This window comes from Diaphorina citri, unplaced genomic scaffold, assembly GCF_000475195.1.
Source record: "Diaphorina citri unplaced genomic scaffold, Diaci psyllid genome assembly version 1.1 scaffold259, whole genome shotgun sequence".
NCBI classification, from domain to species: Eukaryota; Metazoa; Arthropoda; class Insecta; order Hemiptera; family Psyllidae; genus Diaphorina; species Diaphorina citri.
In genome coordinates, this window is record NW_007377696.1 from 115844 (window position 1) to 131938 (window position 16095).

The 16095-nt window shown below is 35.2% G+C and overlaps 3 protein-coding genes and 1 long non-coding RNA gene across 4 annotated transcripts in view; 2 read left to right on the forward strand and 2 right to left on the reverse strand.

Annotated features, from left to right (window-relative positions):
• The first annotated feature begins 878 nt into the window (after nt 1-878).
• On the forward strand, nt 879-3648 carry LOC113466382 (GATA zinc finger domain-containing protein 24-like). Its single transcript, XM_026821727.1, has 2 exons — nt 879-1950; nt 3626-3648. The coding sequence occupies exons 1-2, from the start codon at nt 1155-1157 to the stop codon at nt 3646-3648; spliced, it is 819 nt and encodes a 272-aa protein (XP_026677528.1). The 5' UTR covers nt 879-1154.
• Nucleotides 3649-6035: 2387 nt separating this feature from the next.
• Nucleotides 6036-6672, forward strand: LOC103506745 (28S ribosomal protein S21, mitochondrial). Its single transcript, XM_008471145.3, has one exon. The coding sequence runs from the start codon at nt 6036-6038 to the stop codon at nt 6297-6299; it is 264 nt and encodes an 87-aa protein (XP_008469367.1). The 3' UTR covers nt 6300-6672.
• Nucleotides 6673-7388: 716 nt separating this feature from the next.
• Nucleotides 7389-8596, reverse strand: LOC113466388. The gene is made up of 2 exons (XR_003390792.1): nt 8278-8596; nt 7389-7822 (listed from the first exon to the last, which is right to left on the reverse strand). It is a non-coding gene; the product is annotated as an uncharacterized LOC113466388 (long non-coding RNA).
• A 104-nt stretch (nt 8597-8700) lies between these two features.
• The window catches only part of LOC103506752 (peroxisomal multifunctional enzyme A), a 35477-nt gene continuing 28082 nt past the window's right edge, over nt 8701-16095 (reverse strand). The window contains exons 14-15 of the mRNA XM_026821729.1: nt 9580-9800; nt 8701-9190 (exon numbers count right to left, since the gene is read on the reverse strand). Coding sequence (XP_026677530.1) covers nt 9684-9800 — 117 coding nt within the window. The 3' untranslated portion in view covers nt 8701-9190; nt 9580-9683. The remainder of the gene's footprint in view (nt 9191-9579; nt 9801-16095) is intronic.

The following is a 16095-nucleotide window of genomic DNA, read 5'->3' on the forward strand; positions in this document are numbered from 1 at the left end:
TAATTAATCAAAAACTTCCAGGATTTTAATAGGTGATTTACTAAAAGGATATTCAGGAATGAAAGATCTGTAAACGAAAATAGAAAAAAAAACTACAATTTTCTATTATCAAATTGATAAAACGTGTGATCAATTGCCTTTAATCCATTGCACAAGCCGCCAAAACTCTCCTCCGAAGAAATAATATGAAAAAAATCCCCCTATACTAATAAAATTACACATTATTAACGACAATAATGTTCTCTATAAAACACTTTAACTAACTCCGCCTTCCATTCGCGAGGTGGAGTCTACATTGACAGTAACAAAACTAAAGAGGAGGTATTAAACTCCAAACTCCATACACATCGAGTCGAGAACAAAAAATCCCCCTATCTTGAAAAAAACTCCAACTTGAGGCTATATTGCTATTTGATATCATCTTCTGTTTTTTTATTGATATTAGTTATATTGCTTTTTTTGCGCTATATACCTTCCCCAGTTGTTTGTTAAAATACATATTATATTAATTTTTTTCCATTCTTTTCCCATTTCTAAATATTTTTTTTTTTTTTTCTTCAAAATTAATACTATTTTTCAAGTGTTGTGTTCAGCGTTGGGGACTTTTTTTTTCTAATATGTTATTCTGTTATTCAGTTTATATTAACATCTGTTCGGTGTAACATTGATCAATTTATTGGATACGAAAATTTCACTGTTTTATTTTTCTCTAAATTTATTCAATATTTTAATTTTTAAAATATAAAATTGATTTTAATAATTTTGTGGACAGTGCGGTTTTTATTAACTCCTATTTTTATGAAAATTTAGAATGTTTTAATTTTTTTCTGAGTGACCTAATTTAATTTTTAAATTTGTCCTATTAAATATTTCTTAAATTAAGAGTTATATTTTTCCTCGAGTGAAATGATAATATAATAAAATGAAAAAAGTGTGTTTATAATAAAATTGATTTTTTCTATTTTTAAACAAATTTTAGTGGAGTTTTCAAACAATGACATAGTTTATAATTTTCAATAATTATTTTCATCGGTATACTAAAGTTTTCTAAATTGAAATTTTTATTCCAACCGCTCTAATGAGCTCACAGACAGGTTAAACTAATATTCGGTCCTTAACTTGTAAATCCCCATTCTTGCAAATAAAAGTTGTTAATGTTAAAAATTAACAATAACTCCAATAGTATGACGATATTAAATATTAACTCCATTATCAACAACGGAGCGACTCACAAGCACAAAATTAACAATAACATGGACACAATGACTGCCCAAGTTGAAGACGAAAACAAGATGGGTAAGAATCTCATCATGAAGGATAAGGAACATCGGGAAAGTACCAACGAAAACAACAACATTTGTTTAAACACGAAAAATAACCTTTCTAACTTTAGTGTCGCCAGTTTACTTTCTAATAACACAAGGACTGAACATCGACATGACAGTGCGAGTTCGCCGGATAGGGATTACAGTAGAACCATCCCCGGGGACAGATCCCGATCAGTATCCCCAACCAGTAGGAGAAGATATTCCAATAGTTCACCCAAACCTATGTCTCCGCACAGGAGATCTAGCCTGGATGATGAGGAGTATGATGATCAAAGTGATGTAGATGATGATGTTAGTATTGATGTAGAAGATTGTTCTCAAATCCCGCGATCTCCCCACTCGGACCGGCCACTTAGTCAGAATTCAAACACCAGCCGGTCACCGCCGCCCTCTCATCCACCCAACCTCAACTCTCTCCTCATCCAACAGTCGGCCAACAATCTCATGGTGGCGAGGTTTATGCAGGCCGCTGGGGCGGGCGGTGCAACACCTATTAGACCAATACCTTATAGTGCATTAGCAGCAGCGGGACTATCCAGTCCTTGGAATCATCCGGGTCATTTCTCTTCCAGTCATCATAGTCTATTCAATAACTTTCACTCCGGACTAAGCGGATCACCAGGTAAGACAGTTTTCAACTTGTTAATTACTTCTATCAGACTATTCTCTAGCTTTAACTTTTTGAAAGACGGCCGTCGACTATATGTATAGACACAGCCTATAAGAACCTTCGAAATTTTCATTTGGGTAGTCAGTGAGCTTTCCAAATTTAAGGTGATGAGTGAGATTTGGGCATCAGTTGTTTTTGGATAGGTGTTAAAATCGGAGATACATTTAGCCTCATTTTGGTTTTACCAATAACCACATGGGTAGGTAATGAATTAATAATTATCTAATCGGTCCAATGATCCCTTGCCAGTCTATTTAGGTATTTTTGTTAATTTGATAAGTAGGTACCTAACCTATTACTTATTTATCATTGATTAAATTATATTTCCCTTATTACATAAGAACCAAAAATACATTCACTAAAAATATTTTTCAACAAGAATAGTGTCTCTTTTCTGTCCTTTCTGTTTTACCCTAAAAATACATTAACTAATTAGTTACTCAGCTAATTTATTTATTTAGAAATGGTTACTCAATAATTTTTAATCACATTCCATTTCTTCAACATATTCCTTGAGCTTCATTATAGTAGCAATCGCTTTATTTCCAATACTCTGAATTAAATTTACATATTAACATCAAAGTTCTTGTTGAATCTATTTGACTTTCCTGACAAAGACTTAAATCCATGTCTATTCGTACGCGATCTAATCCGAGATCTGTCTCGATTTATTCACTCAAATGTCCGATTAGTTTTTTAATGAGCTAAAACTACACATATCGATGTAATGAGACCCAACTGTGTTTATAAGACCAGAAAAAAAGAAGCTATTTTTAATAGGAATGAATTGACTGGATTGATTTTACCAGAATTCTTATGACTAACAGGTTTGGAACTTTATTGGTTAGTGCAGAAGAAAGAAGAAAAAAACCGAATTAATTGGAGATTTTGTCATTACAACTACAACAATATTCGTGGCACAACAAAGGGAAGCAAATCAAAAGAGACGTAATGGACGAACATAATTTTTAAAAAAGCCATATTTTAGGAAAATTGCACCAAAATTTAGTGGCCAAATCTCATCTTAAAAGTCAAAATAAAATAGACGAATAAACGCCTCTCCATTTCTTTCTTCCTTCACTCTTCTTCTGCTTAATTTTCTCCACGACAAAACTAAACTAAAGGAAGAAGAAGAAGAAGAAGAAGAAGAAGAAGAAGAAGAAGAAGAAGAAGAAGAAGAAGAAGAAGAAGAAAGAGAGAGAATAAGAATGAAAATTCACTTTTAATAAATAATTAATTAATTCGTTATCATTTCGGTTAAAAGTTGGACTTGTAGATGACGGGAGCATTAGTATAATGCTTCCTCTGATTAGATTAACACATTTTGCTAATAATGTTAACCATCTCACTCGCCTGACTTTTCCAAGTTTTTTTTTTTTTTTTTTTTTTTTTTTTTTTTTTTTTCACCTTGGTCTATTTCAAAAGATCTCTCCTTCGGATAAAGCTGGAAATATGTTGATTTTTTATTTGTTCGTTATTGATTTCTTTTCTTTATTAATTGGTTGTCGACATCTTATTTTGTATTATTATTAGGGAACCGTAGTCCAAAGTTATCTTGATGTTGGACGATTATGATGACATTATTGATGAACCAATACTACCACAACTGTTCTGTCTTCTGTCCTAGATAGTTTGAAACTATGCTTTTAGTAGGGCTTTAGTAGAGCTTCAAAAGAAGAGATATTGCACCAACATAATTATGACCGAAGTATCTTGAATGTGGCTAAAAAGCGATCATACATTGACTACCAGAGTTATCCCAGAGAGAATGGAATATGCCAAAGTAATCAACATGGAACGTAAGAAGGTACCTACCAAATTAAAAGTAAGGGAAGACAAATAAAAATACTTTGAAATCCGAAAAACAACAACGACAACAACAACAACAACAACTACAACAACGATAATAACAAAATAAAATCGGTAATTATAAAAACAAAACATGGCGCGACCAAAATCATCCGAATGGGGAACTCATCAGCACCGTCGACATATTTCATGACTTGGTAAAAATCATGGAAACTGAACAACCTAATGCACAAATAATGAACAGACTGCAGACAAAACCAACAGACGGATACCCAATATGTATAGACTAGATACCCAAGATGTAATAGACACCATTAGACTGGCAATATAAACAAATAATGTTCCATTACAAAATAAATGATTCTACCTATTCTATTCTATTAGGAGACTATGTCGGGACGAACAAGGAAAAATTAGAGCAACTCACCTAACGTTTGAAAAGAAAGGATCCCATCGAATTATTGAACATCATCAAGTTTGATTTGAGACAATAGGAAACTAATTTCAAAAAATCCCTCAAAGGCACCGCGAAAACACAGAATCTTTTGTTTGTTTTTTGAAATTCTCCATGAGCCGTGTCATAATTGAAGGTGTTTTAGTTAATAGAGGAGAAAGGAGAGCGAAGGAGGAAAAAAAATGCCAAATCATTACCTGGTATTTTTGGTGTTGGAAGTCTTTTGTTTTAAACATTGTGAAATACAGAGTGGTTGAGATGGATTTAGGTAATAAAAGGTTCAAAATTTATTATTTCAACCACACCTTATATTTCGCTAAAAGCTGCTATGGTAGAGTGAATTATGAATCAATGAAGAGCAACTTCTTTCTAAAACTTCACAATGCCATATTTTGGTCCAATCCGTCCAAATTCAAAATTCTACATTGCCATTTTCCAATCCATATTTTGGTGAACATATCTCGAGGTGCATTATACTTACATAATATAGACTTACCTTTGTGACTAGAAACTCACACCGTTTTTGCGGTAGTATGAAACTGTGAACAGGATCTCAACTATTTTCTATTGTCCGTCTACTTTCCTTATTTTCACTTAGACTTATTGATATCCAATCTTAGGAACCCCAATAAAATTCAGGTACCTAAATAGTAATTACCTTCGGTAATTACTGAAAAAAATCCAAGATTGTGTACCTACACATTAGTTCCTAACATTGTAAAGGTATTAGTACATCTTTTTCAAGTTTTCCGCAAAGGTCTTGAAAACACAATCTAATGAATCCGAAAACAATCATCACCACTATCTCAAAGACCTTTTCTTTCCGTGATTTGTTACTTTCCAAATTCTTAATTACTTTATGACTTTTTATGGTCTATAGAACCTTTTTAGTGGACACGTATTGTTCTAAAAAGAACCTTGTAAGAGCTCAAAGTCTCGAGGAATCTTTTGTTTTAGAAAGTCTCTTGAGGCTTGGGGGAAACTCAAAAGAGCCGCTTTTTTCCGTCGAAGAATAAAGACAAGGCTAAGGTTGGTTTTAAGTTTTACAGGTAAATTTTCAAGGTATACTAGGGTAAAACAGGGACGTTTGTAAAGCTCCTAATGTTTCTGTCTGACTAGGTACTTAGGCTCTTGAAAGTTTTTTTCTGATTTGGCTTATTACCTGCCTCGGTGGTGTAGTGGTCAAGACGCTCGCCTGGTAAACAGGAGGGTGTGGGTTCAATCCCAGCTGAGTTTTGTTAAAAATCACACGACAAAATGATATGGTCTGAGGGAGTTCGTTTTGCTCGTGGAATAAAATTGAAGTCAAAACATCGTGAAAATAAGTTCCAAAAGATTCCTCTCCACCAGGCTCTTTAAATTACGTTTCCTGAGGGTCAGAAATAAGCAATCTGCCCTGGAGGCCCTGTGGAATTGTCACAAATCGGTACCGGTCACAAATTATGAGCTCGGCCCTGTGCCCCTGACGCTATTGAATGATTCCCAGATCTCCTAATGACCTTGAAAGAGACATTTGACAAGGTAGATAGAAAAAAAAAACACACACACACACAAAGTTCTCCCATGACGCTCACAGAATTCAAAAATTTCCCCAAATATTTGGTCTGCAATTAAAAAAGAGAAAAAATCTCCCAACTAATATTGATTGATTAACACCGAAAACAGAAGTTACAAAAGATCACCACGGTTAACAAACACTTCATTACTGCTTGTTTTATTTTATTTATTTTTTGTTTTTTTTTTTTTTTTTTTTTTTTTTTTTGAACCCAAAAAAATGCAACACGCCAAATTCATAGCTCGGACAGTGTTAGTCAAAGATGGAAATGTTGATGCTGCTGCCAAAGTAGTGAACAAACTTCTATCTGCTGATGGGATTTTCGACACTTTCCGGCGTACACGGTTCTATGAAAAGCCGTACCAAATGAGACGGCGTATTAACTATCAGAAGTGTAAGGCGGTTTATGATGAGGACATGTCACGGAAGATTCAGTTCATACTTAGGAAGAATCGAAAGGATCCGTTCCCGGGGTGTTATTGAGTTTGTTGTTCCTAGTCAGTGATAATTAGGTAATTGACACTGATTTGTGTTATAGATCAACCTTGGCTTTGGACTTGATGTAAAAACTACCTATACCACAACAATGAAAATTCAGAAGCCACAACAATGAATATCAGAGCTCCTTATGTTTAAACCTAACCCTATAATATCACTGGTCACTACTCATTTGTGAAAGCTCCTTTTTTGTGTTTAACCTAACCCTGTATTAACACTGGTCATTTGTGACAGCAATTTTTCACTGATGTGGCTTTTGAACTATTGGGTACTGTAACTTTACTACAGCACTATAGGCTACTATGGACCATTATTGGGTAACTATGCAGAAGTCACGTCCGTGGAAAAGAAAAGCTCCTTTTTGTATCTAACCTAACCCTATAATAACACTAATCACTGCTCTAATTGTGAAAATGGAAAAGAAAAGCTCCTTTTTATATTTAACCTAACTCTATAATAACACTAATCACTGCTCTAATTGTGAAAACTCCTTCTTGCATTTAAGCTAACCCCATAATAACACTGGTCACTGCTCGTGTTGCCAGTTCCTTTGGTAGCAATATTCCACGGACATGACTTTTGCACGAGTACCCATTATTGTGGTCAAAGAGTCAAATTAAGTATATTAAAGATAAAAGTCAATACCCTGATTTAACTTTTAAACCCATGCCCTTCTGTTTATCAGGCAAGCATTTGACCACTACACCACCAAGACAGTAGACTTTAGTTGTGCATGGTTTGGTCGTCTGAAAACTCTAGTATGAAAATATGAAAAATAAAGAGATTTAAGCTAACCCTATAGTAACACTGGTCATTGCTCGTGTTGGCAGTTCCTTTGGTAGCAATATTCCACGGACGTGACTTCTGCACAAGTACCCATTATTGTGGTCAAAGAGTCAAATTAAGTATATTAAGGATAAATGTCAATACCCTGATTGAACTTTTAAACTCATGCCCTTCTGTTTATCACGCAAGCATTTTACCACTACACCACCAAGACAGTAGACTTTAGTTGTGTAAGGTTTGGTTGTCTGAAAACTCTAGTATGAAAATATGAAAAATAAAGAGTACAACTTATTTTATTGAATATAAAATAGTTTTTATTTTAATTATTCTAGAATTGTTTTTAGAATTGAGCTTTTGTATTTATTGCAATAATCCTTACGTTCATCCCACTTTCACCATTAGAAATTATTTACAAAAAAGAAGAACATCTCATTTGTCTGTGAGCTACCTACTTCTACCAATCTAAAAAATGTCCGAGGAAACCCTCAGACAAAAAATTGTCAAATATAACTAAGAGAGCATTTAATTTTCATCAAACAATCAAATTCATTATACGAGACTCAAATTCACCGAAACAAAATACATCTTAGAAATACATGGGAATGAATATTGGAAAATTATAAAATATCAAATGGAACAACAACATACTTAAATCTATAAACAAACCGGCCCCAATATTAATTACTTATACTACCTAATTACCTATCATAAAAAGTGTACACCTAAAAATAAAGAGTACAATTTGTTTTATTGAATATAAAATAGTTTTTATTTTAATTATTCTAAAATTGTTTTTAGAATTGATCTTTTGTATTTATTGCATTAATCCTTACGTCCATCCCACTTTCACCATTAGAAATTATTTACAAAAAAAAAAGACTATCTCATTTGTTTGTGAGCTACCTACTTCTACCAATCTAAAAAATGCCAGAGGAAACCCTCAGACAAAAAAATGTCAAATATAACAAAGAGAGCATTTAATTTTCATCAAACAATCAAATTCATTATACGAGACTCAAATTCACCGAAACAAAATACATCTAAGAAATACATGGGAATGAATATTGGAAAATTATAAAATATCAAATGGAATAACAACATACTTAAATCTATAAACAAACCGGCCCCAATATTAATTACTTATACTACCTAATTACCTATCATAAAAAGTGTACACCTAATATTATTGTTGGTCAAATTAAAGTTCTAAAACATTCCCTAATAATAATATTGTCTGTCTGATATTAAAACAAACCAACACCAAAATAATATCAATTACCTATCATAAGATAAAGAGTACACTACTTAATATTATTGCTCTTACATTCCCTAATATTGTCTGTCTGATCAATACACCACCTAGAAATTAGCTAAACTACGTTGCAAAAGAAAGTAAGAAGAAGAAATTACATAAAACATAGTACATATTAAAAGCACCAAATGAATTTTCTGTTGGTACATTACATATTCTCTCGTTCATACAACTTATGTAGGAGGTACTCTATAGAAATTGATCAGTGAAGTTTCTAGGCACACCACCTAGAAATTAGCTAAACTACATTGTAAAAGAAAGTAAGAAGAAGAAATTACATAAAACATAGTACACATTAGAAGCACCAAATGAATTTTCTGTTGGTACATTACATATTCTCTCGTTCATACAACTTATGTAGGAGGTACTCTATAAAAATTGATCAGTGAAGTTTCTAGGTACCAAAATCTAGTTTCTTCAGCAATGTGATTCAAAGATATTTTCCAATAAAATCAACACCTAAAAAGTAAAAAAAATCGAATTGCTAAATCCAGAACGATTTTGTCCTCGGATCCTTTAGAATCTGTTCCGTCACACATACCTAATAATTAAGTATACCAAGCACCAACGTAGGTACGTACTTTCACATATTTATGTACAGTCAAACCTTGATAAACTGGGAAAAAGAATTAAAAATCGAAACCTCTCTAAGCAAGCCGGAACCTTTAATAAGCAGGAAAATGTTGCCCGTCCGTTGCATTCCTGCTTGTTTAAGTTCGACTGTCCTCTGTACCATTGTAATAATAATAATGGACTCTTGAGTGGAAGGTATCCACTGTCACACCTAAGTACCTAATAATTATACCAAATCACCAACATAGGCACGTACTTTCACATATTTGTGTACAGTCAAACCTTGATAAACCGGAAAAAAGAATTAAAATTCGGAACCTCTCTAAGCAAGCCGGAACCTTTAATCCCGTCCGTTGCATTCCTGCTTGTTTAAGTTCGACTGTCCTCTGTACCATTGTAATAATAATAATAATGGACTCTTGAGTGGAAAGGTATCCACTAGGCGAGGTTTACGCCTTAGGCGTTCTGTACCACCAGGTTAAAATTCCTATCTGGTAAGATATGAGATTGAGATAAAAGAGTAGATTTATATTCTTCCGATGAGTTTACAGTTTAGATTCCTGGGCCATGAGTAGTTTCAGTTGGTATCCACTAGGCGAAGTTAACGCCTTAGGCGTTCTCTATCACCAGGTTAAAATTCCTATCTGATAAGATATGAGATTGAGATAAAAGAGTAGATTTATATTCTTCCGATGAGTTTACAGTTTAGATTCCTGGGCCATGAGTAGTTTCAGTTTCTGTGTGAGCATGATGTTGCCTTTGATTTTGAGTTTACCCTTCATGAAAGCTGATTGAGCATTGAGTTTGCCCAGAGCCTGAAACAGAGAAGAACATTTAAGTGATTAACACAGAGGAAATGAAAAAAGAAGTGAAGATTGAAAAAAAAAGTAGTTTTAATGTTTGATTTAAAGAGAAAACTAGAGTGATGTTACTAGTTCGGGATCAAACTGCCCGCTTATAGTTAGGTTGGTTAGTAGCGCGTCTACCTTGTAAGCGCTAGGTTGCGGGTTCGATTCCCGCCCGGGACAGATTAGATTGAGCATTGAGTTTACCCAGAGCCTGAAACAGAGAACAACATTTAAGTGAATAACACAGAGGAAATGAAAAAAGAAGTGAAGATTGAAAAAAAAAAGTAGTTTTAATGTTTGATTTAAAGAGCAGAGCCTGAAACAGAGAGCAACATTTAAGTGAATAACACTGAGGAAATGAAAAAAGAAGTGAAGATTGAAAAAAAAAGTAGTTTTAATGTTTGATTTAAAGAGAAACTATTTCGGGATCAAACAATAAACTGCCCGCTTATAGTTAGGTTGGTTAGTAGCGCGTCTACCTTGTAAGCGCTAGGTTGCGGGTTCGATTCCCGCCCGGGACAGATTTTATCTTGAACGCATAATTTTCGTTCTCGGAACGGCTGGCTTTCTCCTATTCTGTCCACCTCTCTCTTCGCTTTCGGGATGATAAGACCATAGCAGTTACAGTTTCCTCTATCAAACCTCTAAATAAATAAATACTCACTATGTCTACAAGATCAGAATCCTCTACTGTTATAGTGGTATCAGCCTTCACTCCCTTCAACTCCAGCGCTCGTAGAGTACCTAAACATCTCTCTCGCGATTTTTGATCTGATGATGAGAATCTGAGTATTCTCGAAAGCTCACCAAATATTATCACCAGTGCCCTAAATCACCAAAGTATGGAAAAGTATTTACAATTCCATATTTCGATATGATTCGTCCAAATTCAAAATTCCTGCTTTTCCATTGGCTATTACACTTAGGGTTGCCAACTTTTTTTTCGGCATATACGGTACAAACCAGCAAAATGGTGAAAAAATACGGACTTCCCGATTTTTACCCGGAACAAAGGCATGCAACCCTAATTACACTTGTAAGCAACCCTAATTACACTTGTAAGATACTTTTCCATACTTTGGTGATTTAGGGCACAGTTGAATGTCGAATCTCAAATTGTCTTTTAAATTTTTAATTTTTCTTTTGATTCAGTGACCATAGTTAATCAAGAAAAAAACGGCCCCGAAAAACTCAACGAAGCCAAAAATGTAAGAAAATTTAGGAACAAATTTTTTCAACAGTGTCATAAGTGTTATAGGTTTTTGTCCACGGTTTTTGATAGGGTTTTGCGTAGGTATCCTACATTTAAGGAATTTTCATTTTTTTTCTTTTTAATTTGCCTACTTAACTATCTTTTTTTAATAATAATAATAATAATAATAAATAACTAACTAAAATAAATAAAAGTGTTCTTTTACCCTAGCTTTTATAATATCTCTAACCGTTTTGTCGCTATAGCTGAAAACCGCCAATTACCTTACATTACTTTCCTTCCTATAGGATAAGGAAAGTAAAAAAAAACTACCTCACCCCTCACCTCACCGCGTCTTAACCTGGCAGAGTCGACGACACGGACGACTGTCGGTGACGGTCATGGTAGGACACGGTGCACTTGATGTCCGACATCAGGGCCGTTAGGGCCGTATTTTAAGCCGGGCCGAGGGGGCTCGGGCCTACCATTGAGTCTCAGTTTTCTCCTCTAAGTATTTTTTGTAGCCCCAGAGTTACAAACCTGCAAACCGGGGAATTTCCACACTTTTTCAATAGCTTTTTCTTTCCGTCAAAATGTAAACTGAATTAAAGTCCGTGTGACCTTGCAGGTGCGGTGCGGTGAGATGTGTGTCCCGACATACATATGTAAATGCCTTGATTGTTTTTCTTTCTTTCAGTACCTACCTACTTACCTAAACCCATAAAATACACGAGACCTTGTTTAGACTGCTGGGGTAAAGGGACTTTTTAGTCTCATTCGAGCAGGATAAACAAGGTATATTCTATTCAAATCTACTTAGCAAGAAAGTTCAGTCATCTCCAACAATATTCCGATTTTGCTCATACCACTTACCTACCACCTAATAAGTACTAATAGTCTCAGAAATTTAGTGGAGACGCCAAGACGCAATAGGTAGGTATTAAAAAGAAAGAAAAAAAAAAGATCTTTCATAGAGGAACTGTATAGGTAACTACCTATATAATAATTATATTAGGGTCCCGAAGTCGAAAAAAGAACAAAGACAGGATAGGAAAAAGCCAGCCGTTTCGAGAATGAATTAATCCGCAACGCGCGGGACTAGAATTATAGCATCCGCGTCCTAGTAACCCAGTACTTTTAGACAAAAAAGGGGGTAACTTCAGAAAAATTAGTAACAAAGGTATGTGACCCTGAATCATGGCTCAAAAGGCCCCTAAAATCCCCTGTACGCTTGACCGCTTTTTCCGCCAAAAAACGTCGCCAAACATGACTTTTTTTAGGTACCTACCTATAGCGAATTACAAAATGGCCGTTTGCAAGGTCGTGTGAATCAGCAATCGTGTGAACAGATCCTTGAAAGAGGGGAAACTTGTTATCAGTTAAAGTAGGGGAAAGATTGCAAACAAAGCGCTATGTTCACATTTGTTTACATTTTTGAGGTTCAAGTTCAAGTTAAAAGCGCTAACTTCACAGACATCGTATGGCCGTATGGCGGAATTTTTCAAAATTTCAAAATAAATTTAAATAAATTTTTCGGAGTCAACCAAGTGTGAGGTTGTTTTTACTGTTTCAGAATCTATTTTTCCCTGTGTTTTACCCTAATTTCTGTCCAGAAAGCCCTTACTACCCAGAAGCACCACAACTGTGCTATCTTCCAAAAAAAAAAAAAAAAAATCCTCTAAAAAACCAGTGTGTGAAAAATGCAACAAAGAACAAAGACAGGATAGGAAAAAGCCAGCCGTTTCGAGAACGAATTACCTACCCATGGGTACGTTCAGTATATATATTAAATCCGCAACGCGCGGGAATAGATTTATAGAACCCGCGTCCTAGTAACCCAGTACTTTTAGACAAAAAAGGGGGTAACTTCAGAAAAATTAGCAACAATTGCAACAAAGGTTTCTCCTCGCCAAAAGCTTCGGTATGTGATCCTGAATCATGGCTCAAAAGGCCCTAAAATCCCCTGTACGCTTGACCGCTTTTTCCGCCAAAAAGCGTCGCCAAACAAGACTTTTTTTAGTTATAGCGAATTTCAAAATGGCCGTTTGCTAGGTCGTGCGAATCAGCGATCGTGTGAACAGATCTTTGAAAGAGGGGAAACTTGTTATCAGTTAAAGTAGGGGAAAGATTGCGAACAAAGCGCTATGTTCACATTTGTTTACATTTTTGAGGTTCAAGTTCAAAAGCGCTAACTTCACAGGCATCGTATGGCGGAATTTTTCAAATTTTCAAATAAATTTCATTTTCGGACGGACCAAGTCACCAAGTGTGAGGTTGATTTTACTGTTTCAGAACCTATTTTTCCCTGTGTTTTACCCTAATTTCTGTCCAGAAAGCCCTTACTACCCAGGGGCACCACAACTGTGCTATCTTCAAAAAAAAAAAAAAAAAAAAAAACCTCTATGAGCAGTATCACAACCCAGGTCTTCTTCCTTGTCCCTATATAGATACTTGAATCTGTTTACAACATTCTGGTTCTCTTTTTCTAGATGTATTTTTTACCTAAGGAATTTTTTTACCTATTTACCTAAGGAACTATTGGTAGTCACAAAAGCCTGTAAAGAATGCAGATTTCTTTTATTTTTCTGAGTCTGTGTTGGTTAGTCAAAGATGGAAATGTTGATGCTGCTGCCAAGGTAGTGAACAAACTTCTATCTGCTGATGGGATTTTCGACACTTTCCGGCGTACACGTTTCTATGAAAAGCCGTACCAAATGAGACGGCGTATTAACTATCAGAAGTGTAAGGCGGTTTATGATGAAGACATGTCACGGAAGATTCAGTTCATACTGCGGAAGAATCGGAAGGATCCTTTCCCCGGATGTTATTGAGTTTAGTGTTTCTAGTCAGTGATGTTTGGGTGATTGTTAAGATTAACGGGTCAGTAATGCTGTGCTTATTAACAGGGCTTGAGCCATAAGATGGAAAAAAAAATAATAATAATAATAATTGTCTACTTCAAACCTAGATTTTAGTAGGTATGGAAGGTAATTGTCTAGAAGACATGATATTGGCAAATTTAAAGTTTGTTTATTAAGTGCTAAGTAATCATTAAAATATGTGACTTTTTTGACTTTGTGATTTTTAAAACTTCATAAGGAACACTCCTAAAGCAAGTATCTTCCCTCTTATAGACAGATTTTTCCAATTTTTCACTGTCATGCCTTCTTGACATGTACCGGTAATTATTCAGTAACCCTATAATAACACTGGTCACTGCTCATTTGAGACAGCTGATTTTGGTAACAATTCTCCATTGTTGTAGCTTGAAATAGTACTGTTCCTTTACCACAACAGCTAGTACCATATTATTGTGGTTGAATTCTCAAATTACATTGAGTCTAAAAGTCAATACCTGGGATTAAACCCACACCCTCCTGTTTACCAGGCAAGGTTCTTGGCCACTACACCAAGACAGGTGACATTTTTGGATTTAACTTTGAGTTGTGTATGAGTTGAATGTCTGAAAACTTCTAGTAGGAAAATAATAATAAAAAAAAAAATAAAAATATAAACAAATTTTTCTCTAATCACGATCGAATAAATTTCGGGCTAAAAAATTCCCGGAGGGACGGGCCCTGCTTGTTAAATTAGGTACACCATTCTTTTTCTTCGTCTTTTCCCGTGTTCAGACGGTTTGGAAATGGCTCTGGTCACCCAGTCATTTAGTCACCAAGGTGGCTGTTACTTACCAGAAATGACCACCTGGTTAGTCTCAGCCACTGAGGTTTGAAAATGAATTCTGTTAGATTCTTGCCACATATCAGTACGCAGGGTTTGGCCTGGTAGCACAGGCTTGGCGAATCTCACCTGAAATCAAACAACACTTTATTTTTATTTATTTATTTGATACATCAAACGGGTTCTTGCCCTTTACTAACTATGTTACAATAATTCCCTATCTAGACCTAGGAAACGAGAAGAGAGGGGGTTAAAAGTGTCGGTGATTAGAATTTCAGGGGGGGACAAGGACAAACAAAGTGCCATTTTTAGTCCGTCCTTCCTTTATTATTACAATAGTAATAAAAAGGTATAAGGGACGGACTATTGTATTCGCTTCGGTGTCGTCTGGTCTGTCTGTCTGTCTGTCACTCTGTCTGTTCCCATAGAAGGACTTATCCAAACCTGGTCGACCTATATATCAAATTAAAGGTCTTTTTACCAGGATCACGAAAATGGTGGTGCAAATTTTGTCCAGAAAACCATAAAGCCAAAAAACCAAAAAAACTGGTTTTTGGGGGATTTTTTTCACATTTTCTCACACAAATGAGCTCTGATCTCGAAATTTGTCGCGACGACCTATGAACTCAAAGAGAGAAAGTTTTAGATAACACTTCAGTCGATCATTTAAGACCGATGTTAGCGTCACCTATGTTAAGCTACGTCGAGCAAGGCCAATAAATGGATGGGTGACTTAAACAATATATTGGAAATAAAGGGAGAAAGGGCTCTAGTCTTGATTTAAAATCATTACATGAAAGTAAAATCAAAAAATCAAATAAAGAATGATAATAAACTGAATATTAAACAAATTAGGTAGGTACAAAGGTATTCTTTAACCATGATCGAATAAACTACGGGCTAAAAAATTCCCGGAGGGACGGACCCAGCTTGTTCACTGACAGTTTCATCAGTTTCTCATTTGTCCTTGCCAGACTGAGTGCAGTATGAGATAAAGTACACAAAAGTCAAAAGTTTTTCTTTAGTGATGTATCAGAAACAGACCCAATCAACTTCATGAAACAAAGCCGTTGGGAACTAACGACCTTAGCACTTATACAGTGACTTTAAACCTCTATCAAAAAAAGCCGTTGGCTTCACACACTCCCTCCTTGAGCCGTAGATAATGCTGCTTCGTGTTAAGCCATCATTCAATCCACACCATGGTGTGTTGGAGATTCATTACAGTCAGACTTGGACTTGATAATTATACACCTTTCCATCATATCATTATCATTCTTGAGAATATGGCAGTCTTGGTAGGGACTATTAAAACAAACAATACTTCATTATTGGCTTAATTAACATAGGTAATTAATAGGTGAGCAAGAAAAATAGTGTGTGTAACCC